The following is a 24,085-nucleotide window of genomic DNA, read 5'->3' as shown; positions in this document are numbered from 1 at the left end:
ACCAGGAAACCAAGGTTATGAATAATACCACTTTTATCATAAGATTACATAAAAGAATCTTGGAAGTTTGAATGTGTATCTTCTTTCCCTGCCTTGAAGTTCAATAGAACCAGGGAAGTTGAGTCTGAGATGCTTTTTCAAATTACATTCCTGCTTCAGACTCGAGAGCTGTTATCCATGGTTATGGCTCTTCTTCCTTTTCCTCAAGTTTATTTTTACAGCTCATTACATCTTGCCTTTGCCTCCTCAGTGTAATACATCCAATCAACTCTACTGGAACTTCACATAATATTTTAGGCTGATCATAAGCCAGAATATTTTCTTTACGTATTATGTCAAGGACCTCACCAAATTCCTTATAGTGTGCAGCATAAAAAATAATGATTTCATAGTTATTCTAGGCTCCAACATCTGGATTTATCTTGCTTCAATCTAGCATAGAGTGGCCTATTCCTGGGATATCATCTTGACATATCATCTATCTACTTGATTAAACTTTCTGTTTATACAGTATAGGAACTACGCATTAACAAGGATTATCAATTCAACACTTATGAGTTTTACATATTTAGCATAAAGCTCTCTTTTTTTCTGGTGCACTGCTGGGCCATTGTTTACAGATGGATCTCCTCATCCTTATTTTTCCAGAAGAAATAGAATCTTCCCGTATAAAGAGAACATTCCAGAAACATTTGTTGACAGACTCTCCTTTCTCTGAATTAGGAGACCTGCATAAGACAAGAGGCCTTCCCTGAGGTTATCATTGCTCTTTGCAATTCCTGATCCCCAGAGGTCTGTAAAGCCCACTTGTTCCCTTGTGGTTGTAAAAGATGTTTAAAGACAGTAATATTTTACTGAGTTTTCAACTCTGACTAACTTTTACTGATTCCATCTTGGGAGAGGTTTAGCTTGCTATTGTTGTCTTCTAGTTATTGTTGTCTTTATAATATAGATTTTTATTGTTGTATGTATAATATGTTGTAACCCACCCGGACTCTTTTGAGTTGGTAGATTTATAAAAAGTGTCATTTTCTATTTACTTCAAATATTTGCATGTATTGGATATAGTATTAAAAGCAAAAATCTTTTTTTTTAATCTTACATAGCTAATTTGCTGCAATAGCTGACATTTGATTTATTGAGATTTAGCAACCTCATTAACCAGAAGAAAAGCTGTAACAGGCAAATGTGAAACTGAGAGTTAAGATACTGCTTTGAAAATTGAATTTATATAGCAGCTTTCAAATCCTAACATTTAAATGCAAGTTAATATATTTATGTATTTTGAAATTGTACTGGAGAGGAAAATTATGTACAAAATGTTATAGCTGTATCTCTCTTCTTTCTTGTCCTCAGTCCATATTAATTGTGTGTTGGAATAAATATCCATCTGGTTCAGTTCCAAGTGGGGAGAAAGACACTGGAAACATGGGGCTGATTGGAAAGATGGTTTATTGAGTGACAGGACCACACAGGTTTGAAGTCCTGGGCAGGTGACACATGGAGTGGAGAGTGAGAGGTGTTTATACCCTCTCTTGGGGCTTTGAACTTGAGCTACCTGTTCCTGTGCAAGAATATGTATTCTATTAGCTGCTGTCAGTCTCCCATGGGGCTATGCAGGGGTCATAGCTGAAGTTCTCTGAGATCAGTTTGGTTGAACCTTGCTGGGTGATTCAATGTCCTTAGGAAATGTTGAAATGCAGTGAGCCCTGTTGCTAGATGTGTAGAGGGCTAATCCTATTATGTCCTGAGGGGTCATGTCTTAATCCCATCACCCTGGAGCTAAAGGTCTAATTGTCTTGTAGATAGGTTGGCCCAGTCCTACTCAATGGGCACCAAATATCTGCTGGGGGCATGGAGCTACTCTTTGTCTTTAAAAACAGGTTTCTCCCTTTCTCATTCAGGGAAATAGAATATTCTGCCTTTTTAATATTTCCTAGAACTGTGATGGCGAACCTATGGTATGTGTGCCCAAAGTGGCATCGCCCGTTCCTCTTCCGGGTTTCGTGTATGCATGTGCACAAAATGATCAGCTGGCCTTTGTACATGTGGAAGTGCCGGAAACTGGAAAAGCTGGTCTCCCATTTTCTGGCATGAGCATGCACGCCCACCAATCTATCAGCCCGTGTGCATTCATGGCAGTAACCGGATGTCAAGCCGGCCCCCCTCAGCAACCAAGAAAGGAACCACTTAGCTCCATTTTGCAGAATTAAAAGTACTTTTACTGGTTATGAATAGATAGCAGCTAAGCAAAGCAAGGTCTGAGACAAAAGGTGTCATGTGAGTTCATCTTCAAGGAGCATCATCAGGTTGGTATGCAGGACGGTTGGCATACAATTACAAACATACAATTTAGCCCCTACCCAAGCCAGTCCATCTTTCATAGTACATTCATTTGAATGTTCCTCGAACCAGTCATTGGACTCAAGGCCTTCCTTGAGTTTGCACATGAGCTCAGTAGTGACCTCTAAATCCGAAGTGCCTTGGCTTCTAGTAATCACCAGGGCAGCTAGACTTTTTGCTGGGATGACTGGGTGAACCACGCTCAGCTTAGATCTGTTGTACTGGGGAAGCCTAGACAAGGCATCATCCATGGAGTTCCCCCCCCCCCTGGAATGTACTTGAGGGTAAAGTTGAAACAGTTGAAATGTTGCACCCAATGCACCTGTTTAGGAGATAGCTTACGTGGGGTCTTCAATGCTTCCAAATTTTTATGATCAGTCCATACTTCAAAAGGGTGTTTCGCCCCTTCTAGGAAATGTCACCAGGTCATCAAAGCCCATCTGACCACAAAAGCTTCCTTTTCCCATATAGCCTATCTTCTCTCCGTCTCTGTCAGTTTACATGAGGTGTAAGCGCATGTCTGCAATTTTCCATCAGCGTTGGTTTGAAGTAATACTGCCCCCACCGCCACATCACTGTCATCAGCTTGAATAATAAATGGTGCCTCCATATCTGGGTGTTTCAAAATGGATTCAGCTGCAAAGTGTCGCTTTAATTTTTCGAAAGCGGCTTGACACTCCATAGTCCAATTCAAAGGCTTACCCGGTCTGGGCTTGGCCTCCCCTTTTGATTTTAGGAGATTTGTAATGGGCAAAGCAATGCTGGCGAATGAGGGAATAAATTGACGATAAAAATTCGCAAATTCCAAAAAACTTCGTAATTGTTTGCGGGTGTGAGGAAGTGCCCACTCAGTTGCAGCCAGGACTTTCGCTGGGTCCATCTCAATGCCATTGTGGGAGATGCGGTAGCCAAGGTAATCGATCTTCTCTTGATGAAATTCACATTTAGACAATTTGGTATAAAGTTTGGTGGCCTGGAGTTTCTTGAGTACTGACCGCACTAAAGTCACGTGTTCATCACATGTTTCCGTGTAGGATGTCATCAAGGTAGACCATCATGACCTTGTACAGGTGTTCATGTAAAACTTCATTTATTAATTGCATGAAAACAGCTGGCTCCCCCTGTAGACCAAACGGGAGTACTCTGAATTGAAAACATCCCAGTGGGCAGTTGAAAGCAGTTTTCCATTCATCTCCCTCTTTGATTCTGACTCTGTAGTAGGCCTCTCTTAGGTCCAATTTTGTGAAGATCTTCCCTTTACCCAATTGGGCCAACATATCTTTCATCATCTTTCAGGGGTAGATATTTTCCACACACACTCTGTTGAGATTTTTGTAATTAACACAGAGACGAAAGGAGCCATCTTTCTTTTCTCTAAACAATACAGGAGCGGCCAAACATGGCCTAGCATGTTCTGTAAAACCCCTCTTCAAATTCTTGTCAATAAACTTCCATAATTTCTCCATTTCGCGTGGGGTCATCGAGTAAATCTGGAGTTTTGGAAGTTTCACTCCTGGGAGGATCTCAATGCTGCAATCCATCGCACGGTGGGGGGACCGGGTAATTTATCAGAAGATTTTTCACTGAAAACATCCTTTAGGTCCCAATATTATTTCGGGATTTTCTCCTCCCTCTCAATTTTTTCCTGCACCGCGGCCGCTAGGTTAGGTTCAGCGTTGGCAATGTTGGAACCCCTCCCTTCTCCCTCTGGGGGTTTAGCAGATCGGATGAGCAACCACCCTTTCCTCCAGTTGATGTGTGGGTTCCATTTATGTAACCAGGTCCATCCCAGGTGCAACAATGAAATTTAATGTTTCCTGGTGATCCCACATCCACATGTCTATAGGTTCAATCACAAAATGGGCAGGAGCCCCCCCCCCCCAGCTATAGACCCATCTAGCTGGCAAAAAGCAATGGGGACTTTCAAAGTTCTCAGTTTTAAGCCCATTTTTTCCACCACTTCCGGGGTAACAATGCAACGTGTGCATCCCGAGTCTAAAAGGGCCAGCATTTTTGCTTGGGCGCCAGTAGAGGGCACTTTAATTTCCACTGGGATGGTCATGGGGCCCAATCGGGAACTTACCAGATGGTCGTCATTGGAATCGGTTTCACTTTCCCCAATGAGGAGGACGGTTGTTCTTCTCTCGGGATGGGAGGGAATTGCGCAACAGGTTCCACCCCTTTCATGGTGGTGTCCCTCCTTTTCCCAGGTTGTTTGTCTGGCTTCCTCTCCCCCACGGGAGGGGGCTTTGGGTAAATCTTGGAGTGGCAATTTGCTGCCCAGTGCCCCTCCTTTCCACATCGGAAGCAGGTGGTAGACCAGGGTTTGCTTGTAGACCAACTTTTTCCTCCTTTCGGAGTTCCTTTGAGAGGGTCAGGAGGGGTAGTTTTCTCTTTCTCACTGTCTTTGTGGTACTTATCTCTGGCTAGATCAATCTCCACGTCTGCTGCCAATTCGTACCAGCGTTGCAAGTTACGGGGGGGGGCAATGTTCACACAATTTTGGTAAATATCTTTGTTTAAGCCATCCATAAAACTGTCCATTAAAGCTTCTTCTGACTAACCCCATATATAAACGGACAATTCATGAAACTCTTGTATGTCCACTGGGTTCTTCCCCTGGGTAAGTGTTTTCATTTTGGTTCTGGCCTTCCGCTCGGGGAGCGGGTCATCAAAGCGTTTTCTCAGGGTGGCCATAAACCTATTATAGTCTCTCATCAGGGGGGAGTCATCGTTATGCAGGGCAACCATCCATGCCACTGCCTTGTTCTCCAGCGCCATGGTAACAACTGTTACCTTGGCTTCTTCTGTGGGGAGATCCTCTCCAAACTGTTGCATGAAATTCCAGATTTGGACCAGGAAAAATCCTAGTTCCTTTGGGTCACCTCCAAATTTCACACCAAGCGGAGGAACTTTTGCCATCTGGCATCTGCGGGGGGGGGCTTTCTCCTCTTGGAAGGGCTCTTGCAGTTGCTTCCCCATCCTGATGAGCTCCACTGTCTGCCCCCAGGGCTCCCTTTGGGCGGAACAGGACTTCTGCAGTTCTCTCCTCTAGCTCTGGGAGATCAGCTTCTCTTTCGGGACCGCTCTCACGTAAATGTCGCCTCTCCCAAGCCTCTTGAAAGAGTTTCATAGCCTGGGACATCATAAGGTCCTCCTCGTCGGTGTCCTGCCAGGCAGCTGCTGGTCGCCGATGGCGCTTTGTGGTAACTCCAACCGGAATTTCCTCAGGATCATACTTCTGTCCCACTCCCAATGACCACCTGGGTGGATGGACCGTTCCTCCAAATTCAGTTCCGCCATCCGCTCCGTCTCCAACGGACATGAGGATCCAGTCACCCCCATGTCATCCTCCTGGTTGCTGCCTGGGTTGGACATTCCTTTGAAGGTTTTGGGTTTTTTTACACTCCCCTTGGAAGGTGTTACCTCTGGGATGAATGCAAAAGTGAGACCTTGCTTAATGTCAAGCTGGCCTCCCTCAGCAACAAAGAAAGAAATCACTTAATTCCATTTTGCAGAATTAAGAGTACTTTTACTGGTTATAAAAAGATAGCAGCTAAGCAAAGCAAGGTCTGAGGCAAAAGCGTGCAAAATCATACATATCAATATGTGTCCAACCCCCTCCCCCCGGTAGCCCTCATCACACTGTCCAATCTGCAAATCCCTCAGGTGTCATGTGAGTTCATCTTCAAGGAGCATCATCAGGTTCGTATGCAGGACGGTTGGCCTTGACCAACACCAAGCACCGGTCTCCAGCATGCCCAATACACGGTGAGAACAAAATTCCCTTTTTACAATCTCTCCTGTCCTAATCTTCCTCTCCTAAATACCAAGCCCCCCCTCCTCCCCATTTCAATGGCAGCAGAAAGCAAATAGCGAAGCAGAGGCTGACACCGGAAGACTTGCTAGCTGGTGCGCATGTGCACGCCGGAAACCAATAGTTCATTTTTTAGCACGCGCATGCCCCCTGGGGAGCTCCTCTTCCTGGTCATGGCCCAGATGAGTGTGCGTGCATGCGCATGCAAAGTGCACGCGCGCAAAGTGGTTCACCATCACTGTCCTAGCATATTTCATTCTTCTAGGAGAGGGGTGGGTACTAACTTTCTACATGTGGTAATACCTAAGTATTATGCATGTCCTCAATTGCATAACCTCATTGCTAGATAACAGCTTCCACCTAATAACCACAATACCTGGCCAGGCCCACAGCCTTCCTACCTAATGAATGACCACAAGAGCTGCTTTAAGAAGAGCAGATGTTTGTGGGGAACCTAAACACACACATCAATATCTGGTCAAATGTGAAGGGAAGTGCTTTGATCTATTTCCAGGCTTTAATTACATAATTGGTTCCAAGTGAAAATATCCCCTTCCTGCTGCTGTTTACTAAATCCAGACACCCAACTTTAGAGTTACTTGAGCAGGTCTGCATTTCACCTTCATTTCAATTTATTATTCTGAAACAGCTCTCCAACAATCATAATGTACAGCAGTGACTTTGTGTCACCTTAAAAATGAGGAGGAAGGAGACCCCACCACCATCCTCACATAAACAATAAGTAAGCTTGCCTCTAGGAAGGTAGAGTGGCTCAGTGGCTAAGACACTGAGCTTGTGTATCAGAAAGGTCAGTAGTTCGGCGGTTCAAATCCCTAGTGCCCCGTAATGGAAGGGTAGGTAACAGCGTTCCATGCACCTTCGGCATTTAGTCATGCCTGCACATGACCACGGAGACGTTTTCGGACAGCGCTGGCTCTTCAGCTTTGAAATGGAGCACCACCCCCTAGAGTCAGGAAAAACTAGCACATAGGTGCAAGGGGAACTCTAGGAAGGTAGCCTGGTTAAGTGAAGTTGCATATCAGCTGTACTCTGATATTCTCTGAAATGGGAACATATAATTCTGGTGCTCTGTAAGTACAAACAAAACAGACTGAACTATGATTTATTCCTGTAGCATGCTAAAGGTTTTTAATGGTTTATTGTCTAAACCACAAGTGGCAAATTTGCATAATATACAGACATCATGGTTTAGAAACTGCAAATCCTGTGCTTACATTACTCTAAGCAATAGAACATACACTATTTTAAGCCCAATGTATCCATTCAGGTTCTACGATTCTGACTTGAAGGCAGGAGTATTTTATTTACTGTTCATTTTTGTGCTGATATTGGTTGGGGTTGTATATCCCATTAGGGTATTTTTTTGGCCACGTGTTTTAAGAATAGCTGTTTCAGATTTATTCACTAACCTGGGGTTAAGCAAATCATGGCTCAGCCTCATTTGCAAAGCTAGTAATTTTTAGATTACAACAAGGAAACATAAAATAAAATTGAGGACAATAGAAGATTGTCAATGCTGGTGGATTTTTCTATACCTTAGAATACTAGCCATTTATTAAATTGATATTCACGTAGCATTATTAGAAATTAGAACTTTTGATTTAACTGAGCTTTTCATAATCATACAGTGAAAATTTAGATGCTAATCCTTTTCACAATTTTTTCATGTGGGATAGAAGTGAGGGGAGAGTTAAACGCAAGAAAAGGGGCTCTGTAAAACTTCTCCCGTCAATAACCTTTATTTTAACTCTATCAATAGCTTGATATGAGTACAATTTTGAGCAGAAACACAGTCAAAATTAAGTACATATACCTGCCAATGCCCTGCTTCCTGTTTTTATTTTTTTAAACTTAGGACAACAAAATGTACGGTAGATAATTATTGCAAATTTGTTGGGATTTGAAAAACATTCTTCAAATATATCAGTTATATAAATATATGCCAACCAAAATGCTTTCTTGACACAAATTCAGTTTAGTTTCTCTGCAAAAAGGAAAGGAAACTGAACCACTAAGATTTATAGAGTCAAAGTTTTAAAAGAAAAGACCACTTTGCTCCAAATTGGCCAAGTCTTCATCAGACCCATCTTAATAAAATTACCCAGATACAGGTCCATTGTTAAACAGCTGAAAACATTGGCCTCAAACTCAGTTGTATATCACATTAAACCATGATTTATGCATCATAAGCCATGGTTTAGTAGCTTCAATCTCATGATTAAAGAGTCCAGCTTAAAACAGAAATGATATGGTAACTCATCAGATGGATTTTTATTTTTGCATTTTTATTATTTGAATACTTGTAATATGATACTGTGTTGTGTATTTTTATTTGTAGCAACCTGTGGGTTAAAAATGAGTAAGTGTTCAAATGGATTCTCAGTTCTACCATTGCAATGTATATAAGATTTAGCTCACATGTATTTAATGTCTTTATATATTCACACATATTCTGTGTCCTTGATTGATTGTTCCAAGGACAAAAAGGATCCTCTATTTTGGGGGCTTTATTCCTGGAATCTAAGAGAGGTTTATGAACAGATGGATCCAAGAACGTATCAAAATCTTAAAAATGAATGACAGCACAATCCAAGCTGGGTGAGGATAAAATCAGGGAAGCTTTAACATGACCTGCATTGATCTCCTTTGAGGAATTCTGGGGGCAAAAAAGGCCAGTGGAGTCCCTTCTGATGCTCCTACCAGGCTGAAAGAAACCTCTCATTATCTGCTTGTGTTGTGGTAAGGCTGACACATGGCTCCACTTTGAGAGAATCAGATGTTCTTAAGCTACTATAACTATAACTAAGTTATCCCATCCATGCAGCCTGACTTAGTATGGAGGAAGCAATGAACCAACAGAGGACAAGGAGAGCACAGCCCTTGTGTGTCTCTGCTTACCTGCTCATAAATATTCATGTTCATGTGTGACAGTGCCCCATACGAACACAATCTCCCCTCCATTTAGCAGCCATATATGTGGTGTTATTGGAGGAGGGGGCCTTGATTATATTGTCAGTGCTCTCTGTTTTGACCTAAAATATAGTGTTGCAATTATCTGTCTTTCCTCTAGGCTAGGGGATCCTGTATATATGGATGGCCTGTGGATGTTTTGAGCTCTCTCACCAACCCAACTCACATGTAGCCCTCATACTACCAGATACGCATCCATTAGTTTTCCCTCAAAAGGTCACACTGCTATTGTATCTCTGTACATTACAAAGGTTTCTCCCCATAATGTCACTGAGCCAAAGTTGGCATATTTCTTAGGCATCATAGATATAAGGTCATAAATGTTCAGAGTCACACTAGGGACATTAAAGAACATTGTCATGGGGGAGGGGACAAGAGACTCGGAAGTAGATATCTCCTCAAATCCTTTGAGATATATACAATACAATACAATACAATACAATAGCAGATTGGAAGGGACCTTGGAGGTCTTCTAGTCCAACCCCCTGCCTAGGCAGGAAACCCTATACCGTTTCAGACAGATGGCTATCCAACATCATCTTAAAGACTTCCAGTGTTGGAGTATTCACAACTTCTGGAGGCAAGCTGTTCCACTGATTAATTGTTCTAACTGTCAGGAAATTTCTCTTCAGTTCTAAGTTGCTTCTCTCCTTGATTAGTTTCCACCCATTGCTTCTTGTTCTACCCTCAGGTGCATTGGAAAATAGTTTGACTCCCTCTTCTTTGTGGCAACCCCTGAGATATTGGCACACTGCTATCTTGTCTTCCCTAGTCCTTCTTTTCATTAAACTAGACACACCCAGTTCCTGCAACCGTTCTTCATATGTTTTAGTCTCCAGTCCCCTAATCATCTTTGTTGCTCTTCTCTGCACTCTTTCTAGAGTCTCCACATCTTTTCTACATCGTGGTGACCAGAACTGAATGCAGTATTCCAAGTGTGGCCTTACTATATTCAGCAGGGGCTGAAAAAGACAACACTTCTGAGTCCTATTGATCCACACTGTTTTATCTTACCTTCTCCTGTCAGGGTTTATATACACAGTTAGAAATCCATTATAATAGAGATGCTCACTTCCCAAGGCAGGCACAAGTTGCATTAAATTAATCCCTTGGTGCCCTCTTGTGGGAGAAAAAAATATTTTCCAAATATTCATTAAAAATAACCAAGGGAATTCATCTCCATTTGTGAGAAACAAAGAAAAGCAGAGGGGAAAGAAACAAAGAGATGGTGAATAAAGTTTTGTTCTTATTGAGAAAAGTAGTAAGTGAGAAAAGGTGGAAAGAATCAAAGAGAAGTGATCCCAAATGGATGCCCCTAGGGGGGGGGGGGGGAAGCTACAGTATTAGAAGGCTCAAATGCCAAAATGCTTTTGGCATATAATTTCTCTGTACTTTGATGTCTGCTGTTTCTCAGTTGCTAAGGTACTTGAGAATCTCCCATAACCAGACATGTACATTACTCTAAGCTTAGCCTAAGAGGATACAGTGATTGATTGCTTATGTACTATATTGTTGGTGTCTACTCTCAGCAATCACTCAGGCCATTTTCACTATGATGAGTCCCCAGCCTAGCTACTCAGGTTTCCAGTTATAATCTATCACCTCTGTAATCAAGTTCATCCACTATGCCGCTCGTTGTCCTTTTCTGCTCTTCCTTTCCACTTCTCCCAAATTATGGATTTCTCAATAGAGTCAGATCTTGGTATAACGTGTCCAAAATATGATAATTTGAGCTTGGAGAATTGTGGATTCTCCCAAGCTCAAATTATCTGGGTATTTTCTCTCTCTAATTCATTGGTTTTTTATCCCTGGTTTTCTTAGGCGTCTTCTTCAATACAAAAGTTGGAAAACATTATACTTTTTCAACTTTCACTTTCATAATCTCACAGGGAAAACCATGGCTAGCATGATTTTAATGTTTTTAGATATAGGCACATCGTATCTGAGTGTCTTTTTGAAAGCCTTCATTGCCACCTTAGTAAATGCTCATCTGTATCAACTACATTACCGAGAGTTCTTTACTATTGATAGGATAGTCTATCCTAAAAGGCAGAAGCCATTTCAATCTCTTAATTGCTTATTTTTCATTGTTTATTTTAAGGCTGATTGCTGTACCTGCCTACTTCGTAATCAGTTTGGGTATTTTTTTTTAAACTGTTAATCCTCATTTACTAACCACAATTGGGACTAACAATTTAATCACTAGATGGTGCAGTCATATAGTGAAATATCATGTGACTGCACCCACAACATCATCAGTTCCAGCTGTGGTTACTATTGATTGATTGCTCAAATGTATATGTCCATCTTACGAAAAACAACTCTGGGTGGCGTCGAATAAAACAACGGTCGAATAAAAGAGCAAATGCAAAAACAAATATGAAGAATATAAAACTCATATTAAAAGATAAATATTGTGAAAATGAATATTGAGCAAATCGCCACAAGTCATTAAGGACAATTTCACACGACTGCGACATTGAACTTCCTGCTGGCTTCCCCACTGATTTTGCTTGTTGGAAGTTGGCTATGAAGGTTGCAAATGGAGAACAGCTGCCTGCAGGATGCTGTGAGCATTGTAAATACATGACAGTTGCCCCGTGCCCAAATTACGATCATGTGACTGTGGGGAATGCTCTGATGGCCATAACTTTGAGTTTGGTCATAAATCTCCTTTTTCAGTGCCTTCATATCTTTGAATGGTCACCGAATGAAAGCTCAGTAAGTACTGCCTTTAAAAAAAAAAAATCCTTCTTGAGTATGGATTCCTTTACTGGATAATCCTAAAAAGCAGACACTATCTGCCACTTCTGTATGGTATCTTGATTGCCATTTCAAAGGCTGTTACTATACCACTTGTCATTACTTTTGTTTTCTTAATGTTCAAGCTTAGTTCTATTATTTTGATGTACTCCTTGATTTTCATTACTGGAGCTCAAAAACCATTTGTATTTTCAGTTACCAGAGTATAGTCAGGATGGTAATGTAATGTAACTTATTGAAGTTTTTTCCTCAATTTGTAGACCATGATCTCCTTCCAATCCTGGATTTAATTCAGCAGATAAAACTGACTAAGTAGGGAGAGCTTATACAACATTGACTTACTCCTTGGCCAACTTTAAGTCATTCTGTTTCACCAAGTTTTGCCTGAACTGTTGTTTCCTAGCCTATGGGTGAGTTTTGCATGAGGACAATCAAATGTTCTAGGAACATTCCAAAGCTTGACATGGTTGACATAGTCAATATAATCAAAGGCCTTTCTATAATCAGTGAAGCACGTATCTCTTGGTAATCTTTGTCTTCCTCGTTACCTAGTGTGCATGAACAATAATGTCTTTTGTTCCCTGGCATTTTCGAAAACCAGCTTGAATATCTGACATCTCTTTCCTTGTAGAATTCTAATTGGTGTTGTACAACCTTCAGCATGACATCAGCTAATACCGGTATGTCAAATTAGGGATACGGTATGATAGCTTGCACATTCTACTAAGCCACTGTTTTGATATGGGAAAGCAGACTGACCTTTTCCATTCTGTTGTCCACTGTGTAACTCTTTAGGTTTTCTAACATAGTTTGGTTAGAGCCTTTACCAATTGCTTACTATATTCCTATAGATATTCCATCAATTGCTGTAGGCTTCCAACTTGGAAATGATATGACCAGAGTGCTAATTTAATTTCATCTTCTAACCCTTGTGGTTCTTTTAAACCAGGGGTGTCCAAATCAGGGGAATTCTGGGAGTTGAAGTCCACAAGTCTTAAAGTTCCCAAGTTTGGACACCCCTGATTTAAATAGAAAATACATTCGAAGGTATCTTGTATTCGGACATCTCTGTTTTACAGACTGCTCCTTGAGTTGTCTGAGTTTCAGATCCAGGAAACTACAAACCAATCAGCCTAACATCAATACCTGGAAAGATCCTGGAAAATGTAATCAAGCAACTCCTAGAAGCAAGCAGTGTTATAACCAGAAGCCAACATGGCTTTGTCAAAAACAGATCATGCCAAACAAATCTGATTTCATCCTTTGACAAAGTGACTAAATTAGTGGACCAGCAAAATGCAGTGGACATAATGTACTTGGATTTCAGTAAGGCATTTGACAATTTGACAAGTAGATCACAACCTATTTCTTGGTAAGCTAAAAATTTGGGATAGACAACATCACCACCAAATGGATTTTGTAATTGGCTGACAAACTGCACTCAACATATAGTAGTCCTTAATGGAACTACATTTACATGGAGGGAGGTAAGCAGTGGGATACTCCAAGGTTCCATTTTAGACCCAGTACTCTTTAACATCTTCATAAATTATTTAGAATAGAAGAGGAACTCATCAAATTTGCAGATGACACTAAATGGGCAGGAATAGTCAACATCGCAAAAGGTAGGCTCAAGATCCAGATGGATCTCAACAGACTTGAATATTGAAGAATCCATTTTATGTTTTAGCCTCCAGCTCCCTAATCGGTGCTTTCTTCTGCACTCTTTCTAGAGTTTTTATATCTTTTATATAATAAGGTGACCAAAACTGGATGCAGTATTCTCAGTATAGTCTTACTAAGGCGTTATAAAATCATACTAATATGTCCCATGACCGTTATTAAGAAATTGGCTTTGTCAAGTTTAATGAAAAGAAGGACTAGGGGTGACATGAGAGCAGTGTCCCAATATTTGAGGTACTGCCACAAAGAAGAGGAGGTCAACCTATTTTCTAAACCACCAGAAGGCAAGATGACAAGGAGAAATTCCCTAACAGTGAGAACAATTAACCAGTGGAATGGCTTGTCTTCAGAAATTGTGGGTCTTTTGTGGCTCCATCATTGGAGACTTTTAGGAAGAGATTGGACAGCCACTTGTCTGGAATGGTATAGGATCTCCTGCTTGAGCAGAGGTTGGAGTAGAAGACACCCCCAAGATCCCTTCCAACTCTGTTCTCCTAAATACACTGGTTAGTTATTACCCATCGGCATTCTTTAGCATGCCAGTTTGAATTTGGTAATAATTTGGAAGTGTTTCCTTATTTTTCTCCATTCCCATCAGTGTCTTTACAGAAGTCATTGTTTGCTTCTTCTAAAAAACTTTCTAAAAGTTTTTGCTAAGTTCCTTCTTGAGATCATTTGTCTTTCTTGGCTGTGGCCTCTCTTTTTGGCATTTTCCACCATTTGTTCTGACCTCCAGTTTGTTTGGTTCTTCTCTTTTTCCTGGTCTTTGGCAGTCACTTTCACCATCCTTAACCACTCTAATTACACAGTTCCCCTTATTCCCTATAAAAGGGGCTTTAAAGTGATTTCTAATGTTCTTCATGAACATGGTGGGCCAGGTATATGCTCAGTACAACATTGGTGAAACTGGTTTGCTTTGTTCTTCCACTTTAGCTTAACTTGGAACTTGCAGCTGAGGTATCCCAGCACTGCTCATCATGCCTTTGCTATTGTAACTGGATTCTTCCATCTCTTTATCCCAAATATACGTATAGTCAATTTTATTTCTATGTGGTCCATTTTGGTGATGTCCATATATATAGATACAGGTTTGGCTGCTTGAAGAGTGTTATGAAGAGTGTTATGAAGAGTGTTATGAAGCAATGAATAAATCATTAGATTGGTAATAATGCACAAATTCCAACTTTGGCACTCTGGAATAAAGTACTCTAGCACTTAACCCGTACTTTCCCAAATTCAGTTCTTTACAAGGATCAGTGGTTTTTCTCTTCCTTCACAATTTTCACGTGATTGGGAGGAACAAGGATTCTTATTATTTCCCTAATCTTTATCCCAGTAATCTTGGCTAGCTCTGTTTGTTTTCACTGCCATATGAAAAAAAAAGTTTCTAGGAGAAAGAGAAATAGCTACAAGGTTTCATCTTTCCTTCCCGTGACCAATGCTTTCAGCTAGAAGCTCTCGAGAAGCTTAAGCAGCACAATATTGTTCCATGGAAGCCATTACATATTGTTGAGCTACACAGGACTGCATAGACGACTCTGGATTTTACCTCATGTTGTAAAACTTGTAAAACTATAGAAGAAGGGTATTATAAGTCCTATAGGGTAGACTAAACTGACAAACCAATGCTATATTTAAAAAAAACACTTTTATTAGAACAACTGTAGAGACCAAATCTTGCAAATGTGTATATCAGTGATGGCGAACCTATGGCACGCGTGCCACAGGTGGCACGTGGAGCCATTTGTCAGGGCACGCGAGCCGCTGCCCTGTCAGCTGGCCAGCGCGCATGCGCACGCTGGCCAGCTGATTTCACCCTTTTTAAAAGCCATTTTTCACCTTCCCCAGGCTCCAGAGGCTTTATAGGAGCCTAAGAAGGGCGAAAAGAGCCTCCCCGCCCCCACGGAGGCCCTCCGGAGGCTTTAGGGACCGTCCGGAGGCTTCCCTGAAGCCTTCGGAACGCTTAAAATGACCCTCCGAGCAATCTGGAAGTGACTTCTGGTTTGCTCAGAAGGTCATTTTGAGCGCTCCGAAGGCTTCAAGGAAGCCTCCGGACGGTCCCTGAAGCCTTCGGAACGCTTAAAACGACCCTCCGAGCAATCTGGAAGTGACTTCTGGTTTCCTCGGAGGGTCGTTTTGAGCGCTCCAAAGGCTTCAGGGAAGCCTCCGGACGGTCCCTGAAGCCTTCAGAGCGCTCAAAACAATCCTCCAAGTAAGAGAGTCGTTTAAGAGTTCCGAAGGCTTTAGGGAAGCCTCCAGAGGGCGTCTGGGGGGGCGTGGGAGGCTCTTTTCGCCCTCCCCAGGCTCCTATAAAGCCTCTGGAGCCTGGGGAGGGCAAAAAAAGCATGTAAAAATGGGGGGGTCGTGCCTGTTGTGCGCGCATGTGCACTGGGGGGTCGTGCATTGCATTATGGGTGCGGCACGCCCGCACACAACCCCCCTGCACTCCCCCCACTTGTGGCACGCGAGCCAAAAAAGGTTCGCCATCGCTGGTGTATATGCTTCCCTTATTTTGTCTCTGTGTTAATTATGCAGGGGGGTCTGTCTGAGGTGTTTTCTCAAATCAGTGTTTTGGAATGGGCTTAAGCTGCACTTATCTGATCATTGATTGGTAAAAGGGCCATCTTCTACCGACATTAATTCAGTCCAGATCCTATCCATGCATCATTAACTATAAATATAATTCAATTCAGCTCTAGCATTTCTAATTCTCCCAGAACTATTATTAGTAATAAACTGTTTTCCCATTTATTAACACAAGTAAGGATAATTTCCCTAATTTTTTTTTTAGTCCTGATGGTTTCCCATCTCTGCTATAGGATGTATTCTCAAGATAATTCCATGGACATAATTTCGGAAAGGGAAAAAAAATAACACTTTTATGCCCTTTAGACATTCTACTTGGATGAACAATAGAACAAAATGGGCAATTAAGTTATTTACTAATCAATATTAATTGCACTTGTAATCACTTCTTGAATCACTCTTGAAAAAATGAGTTAAATAACTTTATTATTGTAAAAAGAAATGGCAGCCCAAAGGGGAGTAAGGGAGTTTGGGGGATTGGATAGTCAAGAAATCTCTGCTGTCCTCTTAAACACAGTAAAGATCCATTAATAAGTGAAGCACAGCACCTCTCTAGAGCATCAGTTCATCATCCATAGTGAGAGGCCTAGATAGGACCAAGCAGCTGGAAATGATCGTGGGAGTATCAGATAAGGCAGGATTCCTCATTTTCAGGAGCACATGTCGAGTGTAGCAAGGAACAGGAGGACCTTCTGAAGCCATAGTCTGGTGCTAGATGCCAAGAACCTGCTACAAAGAAGTTGCAATCAAGTGCTAGGAACAATATTGGCCACCAACAAGAACCTCCTCTGAGAACCCAAAGTGGACTCAGCCTCACTAGCACATTATTCTGATTCCAACTAGATTACCTTGATGCCCCCATACCCTAAACAGTTTGGCGGTGCTTGCTCTCTTGGGATTCTGTGCCAGGCGGTGGGTATCCCTCCTGCCCTTCTGCTTTGGGTCATCCTTATTCAATGTTCTTCCCGGACCCACTCAAATACATAAGCTGAGCTCTTTGCGCACTGTGCATTTCCGGCACTGAACTACACAGCACCAATGAAAGCGGCAAAGGCAGTTCTCTTCCAGGAGCAGCGTCTCCTCGCGATGACCCCGTCCACAGCAGAGCAGGTCACAGCCACTCATGTCCATGGCAGTGCTATTGCACACCCGCCCACGTGTGCCCAACGAGCCCGTCTTGCGGTTAGCAATGCAGAAGTCTGGCGAGTCGGCAGAATAGATGAGGTCCTGCCGATCAGGGGGTTTCATGTTCCGACCCACGGGGACGAGTGTTTTGCCATCGTTGCCCCCCATCACTTTAAAAGCCCCATTAAAACGTTCAAGCAGGCGGTCACCCACTTCCCGGAAAGGAGGCATCTTCTTCCAACAGGTGCGTAAGGCACAGGAACCTGAAAGGCCATGACACTTGCACTCCGTCCGCATGTGGTTCTTCACTGCCTGGAAAGGGGTCGGGGGGGTTGGGGGAGCCCCAATAAGAAGGGAATAAAATGGCAATTGCAAGATTAGTAAGATCAGAGTGAAGTCACCTAGCTGATTATTTTAGATAAGAAGTGAGAACAGGCAGGGAGACGGAAAGTTTCTTCTAAGGTTAGATGGGTGCATTCTTTTCCTAAAAGAGGTATTATATCTCTACCAATTGCCACCACAACAGCTTGTAAAATATGTGGCAGCTAATGCTTTCAATGTGGACATCCCACAGACAACCTAGCACCGTGATGGAGAACCTACGGCACATGTGCCAGAGGTGGCATGCAGAGCCCTCTCTGTGGGCATCTGCACCATCACCAGCTGCTCTTCTGGTTTCTGGTACACACGTGTGTGCCGGCCGGTTGGTCTTTGCACGCACAGGAGCTCTGGAAACCAAAGACCAGCTGGCCAAAGCATGCACGCACACCGGCCAGCTGGTCTTCGTGTTTCTGGCACTCCGGTGCAGACACGTGCATTCTGGTTTGAGCACTCGGTGCTGAAAAGGTGCGCCATCACTGACCTAGCAGGTCAACTTCAATACCCAAAGCAATTTTATATGGATCCTGGCACATTTTAATTGCCCTTTTGAATTTCTTTTATTTGAATGTTCAGTTTTATTTGCAAAAAAAGTATATTAGATCAGTGGTTATTTCGTATAAGCATGACTGTATCACTATCTAAGCTATGTTTTATAGAGGCTGTTTCTTAATATCTTACAAGAAACACAATTGTTTTCCTAACTTCGGTGCTGACAAGCTTCATATACTTAAGCGCAGTATTGGAAGTATTACATCAATGATGCCAGTCAGTGAAACTGTGAAAATCGATTGTTGTCTTCAGATTGTTTCAAGAATATAATACGCCTGAAAATAATAAATTAGCACTTCTTGTCTTACATTTAAAAGAAAAAAGAAAAATGAGAGTTAAGATATGTTATAGCATCATGCTTCTGAAATCTAGATAAATAAAAAATTGTATTTTGGAGGAATCATTCATCATCTGATACAGGCTAATTTTAGATGGAATACATTATCCAAACAGCTTCTAAATATGGGAGCAGATATTTTAACAGTCCAATATTCCTATCATCGCATCAGAGTCTGTTGTGATAAGGTTTTGCCAAAATCCATCTAGAGATCTTGTTCAGGATGGGATTTGATCCAAGTTCTTAAATCACACTTTACAACCTTAGCTATTGTGTTCCAGAAGCACCCTTTAATGCTTTATATTTGTTCCTGTACTTTCTCCTCCCTCTGCATGCACTTACTCAACTGCAATATTATCCATTTTTGGAACACAAGTGATAGTTCTGTAGCAAGCAATAGTTTTCTTGTTCCATCAGGGAATACGTCTTCCTTGGTGATCTAAGGATGCTCTGCTCATTTATAAGATGGAATTTAAAAACAAGATACACACACATATGCATAAAATTACTTCTCAAATTATGTGGAGGATCAGAAACCCAGCAGTGTAAAGGAACATTAGGTTAAGACAGTGGTCGGCAAGCCGCGGCTCGCGAGCCACATGCGGCTCTTTACACACTTTAATGTGGCTCTTCTGTGTGCCGGGCGCCCGCTCCCCTCCCTCCTCTCGGGCACTTCAAAACAAGCGCACCTTTCCCTTTTTTCTTTTCGACCCACAATGATTAGGGAGGATCCTGAAGTCGGGCGGGGACGAGAAGCGAGGAGGCAGAAAAAGAAACGGAGGCTAAGGAGCTTCCCCCCCGCCTCCTCCCAGCAAAAATCTAACTGGGGAGCCGGGCGGGCAGTAGCAAATTAGCCGATCACGCTGCGTGATCAGCTAATTTGCTACTGCCCGCTGGCTCCCTGATAAGATTTTTGCGGGAGGGGGAGAAGCTCCTTGGCCTCTGTCTCTTTTTCTCCCTCCTCGCTTCCTGGGGCTCCACCAATGGGGGAGCAAGGCCCGCCCAGCGCCAGGCTTTGGGCTAACACAGAGGTCTGCAAAGTTGGCTGTTTTAAGACTGGTGGACTTCAATTCTCAGAATTCTGGGAGTTGAAGTCCACCAGTCTTAAGAGCCAATTTTGCAGATCCCTGCCTGGGCTAATATGATTGATGCCCTTGGTGAACTTCAACTCTCAGAATTCTGGGAGTTGAAGTCCACCAGTCTTAAGAGCCAATTTTGCAGATCCCTGGGCTAATATGATTGATGCCCTTGGTGGACTTCGATTCTCAGAATTCTGGGAGTTGAAGTCCACAAGTCTTAAAGCTGTCAGGTTTGAAGACCCCTTGGGGTTTTTTTCCTAAAGGGTTAGGGATGCAAGGATCTTGCAACTTGACAGCTTTAAGACTTGTGTGCTTCAAATGCCAGAGTTTATTGAAACTAAAAACAGTGTACCATCCTATGTATTTTCGGTTTTAAAAATGTGGCTCTCAAAATAAATTTCAATCGTGGTTTTGGCGAGATTTGGCTCAGTTGAAAAAAAAGGTTGCCCACCACTGGGTTAAGAGGTCTAGAACATATAAAATTGTCTACACATAAGACAGGATGAAAGAGAAAAGAAAAGGGCTGCTGAGAAGGACAGGACCAGACAAATAAGTACATCTTGGTTTATGCACAGAGAAGGACCCAGAGCAGCCCATCAGCAGAGGTTCCCACATAACACAGGATGAAGAAGCAATACGACCCTTACCAGTCTCCCTGCTTCATTGTTGTGCAGGTCAATAAGAGTCCGAATGTCACTTTTGCCACGCTTGCGCTTAGCATCCATGAACTGCCGGGATTTCTCATAGCCAAAGTCAACATCATCCCCACAGCCGCCCCATTCCCAAGCAGAGCTCTCCGATCCCATGATGGCAGGTGGCAGAGGAGGTGCCCTGCTCCGAGTTGCCTCGCAGCCACACTGCAGCAGGTCGCCCATGCTGCAGGCCTGGGTGACCGCATGGCTAACACCAGCTGCTGTGATGGCATACACAAAGGCCGTCTCCCGGATATCTGTTTTGTAAATTGAGAGAGGGAAAGAGAGATGGAAAACACATTAGGCAAAGTCATCTTTCAAAATAACCTTGATGGCCAAGCAAAGCAAGAGATATTGGCAGGTCATGTCATCACAGGCCACATCATTCAGCAACTGAAGGCTTCTGATACAGTATTACCTGTAGTTGCTTTATCTTGGCTGTTACTTATAGAAAACCCACTTACCGTATTTTTCAGAGTATAAGACGCACCAGTGTATAAGACACACCAAGGTTTTGAAGAGGCTTTTTTTTAAAAAAAAAGTAGGTAGGTAGGTAGGTAGGTAGAGGGGGAGAGAGGGGGAGGGAGAGAGAAATACAGTAAGTAAATAGGGAGAGAGAGAGTAGGTAGGTAGGTAGGTAGAGGGATAGAGAGAGAGAAAGAGAGAGAAATACAGTAGGTAAGTAGGGAGAGAGAGAGAGTAGGTAAGTAGGTAGGTAGGTAGAGGGATAGAGAGAGAGAGAAATACAGTAGGTAGGTAGGGAGAGAGAGAGTAGGTAGGGTAGGTAGGTAGATGTTTCCAGGTGTATTTATCCATGTGCTAGGGGAAGGAAATCGCTGACAATCTGCAGCACCTAAGACTTTGTTTCTGCTGGCACAGCACTTGATCAATGTAATTCTCATTAACCGCTCTAACTAGCTTTCCAAAAGGAAAAAAAAGGTTTTGCACTGCAAACCTCCCCAAAACAGCCTGTTTTTCGCAAAAGGGCCCATTTTTTAAAAGGCACAAATAGCCTTTAAGAGGCTTGCAGAATGCTGGGGGGGGGGGGCAAAAACAAGCAAAAAATGGCCTGTTTTTTGTCAAAAAAATTGCATGCATAGCCTTTGGGAAGCTTATAGAGTGCTGCTGGGGGGCAAAAAACAGGGCATTTTCCGCTGATTTCTGCCCTCCCCAGCCCGCAGGTGCTCTCTAAAAGCTTCCATAAGGCTATGCACAGCCATTTTGGTGAAGAAGTGGGGCTTCGGGAGGCAAAAAAGCTATATTCAGTGTATAAGACGCGCCCAGATTTTCAGCCTCTTTTTTGAGGCAAAAAGGTACCTCTTATACTCTGAAAAATACATTATTTGTGTGAGCCACAGTGACGTAATGGTTAGAGTTCAGTACTGCAGGTTACTCCTGCTGAACTGCCTGCAATTTGGCAGTTCAAATCTCACCAGGCTCAAGGTTGACTCAGCCTTCCATCCTTCTGAGGTGGGTAAAATGAGGACCCAGATTGTTGGGGGAAATATGCTGACTCTGTAAATCGCTTAGAGAGGGCTGTAAAGCACTGTAAAGCAGTATATAAATCTAAGTACTACTGCTATTTAAAGACAGTTTTGGCAAACACAACAAGGCATAATGGTTCTAGTTCAATAATATATATTGGCATATACTCATCCTCAGCCATGATTAGACTTAGAGACTTAGAATAACTTTATTGTCACTTTGAATGTACACTAATTGGCATACATTAAAATGAAATTTCGTTGCATACAGCCCTCAAAGGGTCACCACCTCCAATATACACTAAAAAATGATGGTTTTCCTTCATCCGCTGTAAAATAATACATTTAAAATGCAACATAGGTATGGTATGTACATTTTATTGCATTCTCTTTCTTTGCCCTGTTTGGAATGGTGTGGTCATGTCATCAGACCAGTAGGAAGTGTCTGTATACTGGGGAGACTGGGAAATAAATATCATTGGCTCTTCTTTAACCAAATGGTACCCTTATGGCAGGGCTCTCCAAACTTGGCAGCTTTAAGACTTCAAATCTTAAAATTCCCCCGTCAGCATGGGAAAATCCATAAGTTTTAAAGCTGCCAAGTTTGGGGACCCCTACCTTAGAGTGAGGTAAGGCTCATAAAACAATTCCCAACCATTGATTTAAAATATTATTCAATGTTGCTTGTGTGGACAGAAACCAATGCTATCATAAAACTTGCCAAGTTGACATTGCCAAGTCCTACCTCCATGGCATCTGTTACATTGGCTGCTGGTTGGTGTCACCTCGGGCTCTCAGAGAGCCCCTTTCACCAGCCAATGAGAAAACCAATCAGCAAGCCTACATTGCTTGGTGAATCTGCCAATTTAAACAACATTTTGCCAGCCAGTGGTGGTAACAAGCAATGCAGAAGCAAGACAGGAGTTAGTGATGCAACCAGTAAATCTTACAACAGACTTTCTTCTGGGTCCACAAAAGAAAGGGTGGATGGTACTCAGGGGTGAAATCCAGCAGGTTCTGACAGGCTCCGGAGAACCAGTAGCGGAAATTTTGAGTAGTTCAGAGAACTGGCAAATGCCACCTTTGGCTGGCCCCGGAGTGGGGATTTTGCAGTATCCTTCCTCTGCCATGCCCACCAAGCCACACCCACCAAGCCACGCCACGCCCACCAAGCCACGCCCACAGAACCGGCAGTAAAAAATATGAATTTCACCACTGATGGTACTTTAGCTCAATTGTGGGGAAATGGCCGAAGTGACAAGGAAAAAAATGAGTTAGAAATGAGGTGACACCAACACTGTATAACCAAGGAGGAAAACTGAGGTGGTCAGGGCATGATTTTAGTCATTCTGGATATGCCGTCCGCCAACCAAAAAGATCTACCATTCAATTTCAATTTCAATTTCAATTTATTTGTGCTTCTAGACCAACACTAACTTCCAATCATCAGGAACCTGGTGTGCACAGTAACCTCACCTTCCCTTATTTGTTAATAAACACCCCCCCCCCCCCGAAATCAATAAAACAGACCTCTTTTCCAAACACATCGGATTGGACACTCCAAAGATCGTTATGGAAAAGGGCGGAGATAACGAGACCAGCGAATGAATCCCCTCTGCTCTTGTTGGAGAAGATCCTAATTTTAAACCAACTGGAAATCCCGCTCGGTGCTATTCAGAAGGCATGGGTGGAAACAAGAAGCAATGGGTGGAAACTAATCAAGGAGAGAAGCAACTTAGAACTGAGGAGAAATTTCCTGACAGTTACAACAATTAATCAGTGGGACAGCCTGCCTCCAGAAGCCTGCCCCAACACTGGAAGTCTTTAAGAAGATGTTGGATAGCCATTTGTCTGAAACGGTATAGGGTTTCCTGCCTAGGCAGGGGGTTGGACTAGAAGACCTCCAAGGTCCCTTCCAACTCTGCTATTGTATTGTATTGTATTGCATTGCATCAAAGTGAAAGGCAGAAAAAGGCGCCCTCTTCCCACCCACAAGGAGCCCACGCTGCGTAGAACAGCCTTTAACACACGTTGCCGGTCAACAAATCGCTTTCGTTAGCAACACAGCAACAATGAGGGGTGGGATGGATTCCAAGGTGCAGCAGCCCTCTTCCCATCTCAACAAGCTGGATTTTTATTTACGACGGGGGGCGCCAGTCGCCCCTCCGCCGCGGGACATGAGTTCCAGGCATCCCTCGCCGTGCTGGGACCTGCCACGGCCATGGGAGGCGGGGGGGGGGGGGCGGATTTCTCCT

At 42.9% G+C, this 24,085-nt stretch overlaps 1 protein-coding gene and 1 long non-coding RNA gene across 9 annotated transcripts in view; one reads left to right on the top strand and one right to left on the bottom strand.

The window, feature by feature from the left end:
- The window catches only part of LOC309383516, a 113,709-nt gene that overhangs the window by 36,585 nt on the left and 53,039 nt on the right, over positions 1–24,085 (top strand). Inside the window, exon 1 of one of the 2 annotated variants that reach the window (XR_014173864.1) lies at positions 23,673–23,738. The exons of the other annotated variant lie outside the window; for it this stretch is intronic. This is a non-coding gene — a long non-coding RNA (uncharacterized lncRNA). Of the gene's footprint in view, positions 1–23,672; positions 23,739–24,085 lie in introns of those variants that run through there. 2 annotated transcript variants of the gene reach the window in all.
- Positions 16,631–24,085, bottom strand: part of WNT6 (Wnt family member 6) — a 51,220-nt gene continuing 43,765 nt past the window's right edge. For all 7 annotated transcript variants that reach the window (XM_081936161.1, XM_081936163.1, XM_081936164.1 and 4 more), the window contains exons 3-4: positions 20,302–20,603; positions 16,631–17,620 (exon numbers count right to left, since the gene is read on the bottom strand). In XM_081936161.1, the coding sequence (XP_081792287.1) occupies positions 17,159–17,620; positions 20,302–20,603 (764 nt within the window). In that variant the 3' untranslated portion in view covers positions 16,631–17,158. The remainder of the gene's footprint in view (positions 17,621–20,301; positions 20,604–24,085) is intronic.

Source organism: Natrix helvetica, assembly GCF_964273705.1.
Source record: "Natrix helvetica genome assembly, chromosome: 1".
NCBI classification, from domain to species: Eukaryota; Metazoa; Chordata; class Lepidosauria; order Squamata; family Natricidae; genus Natrix; species Natrix helvetica.
The sequence above is the reverse complement of the archived record's forward strand: the minus strand, read 5'-3'. Positions and strand labels throughout refer to the sequence as shown.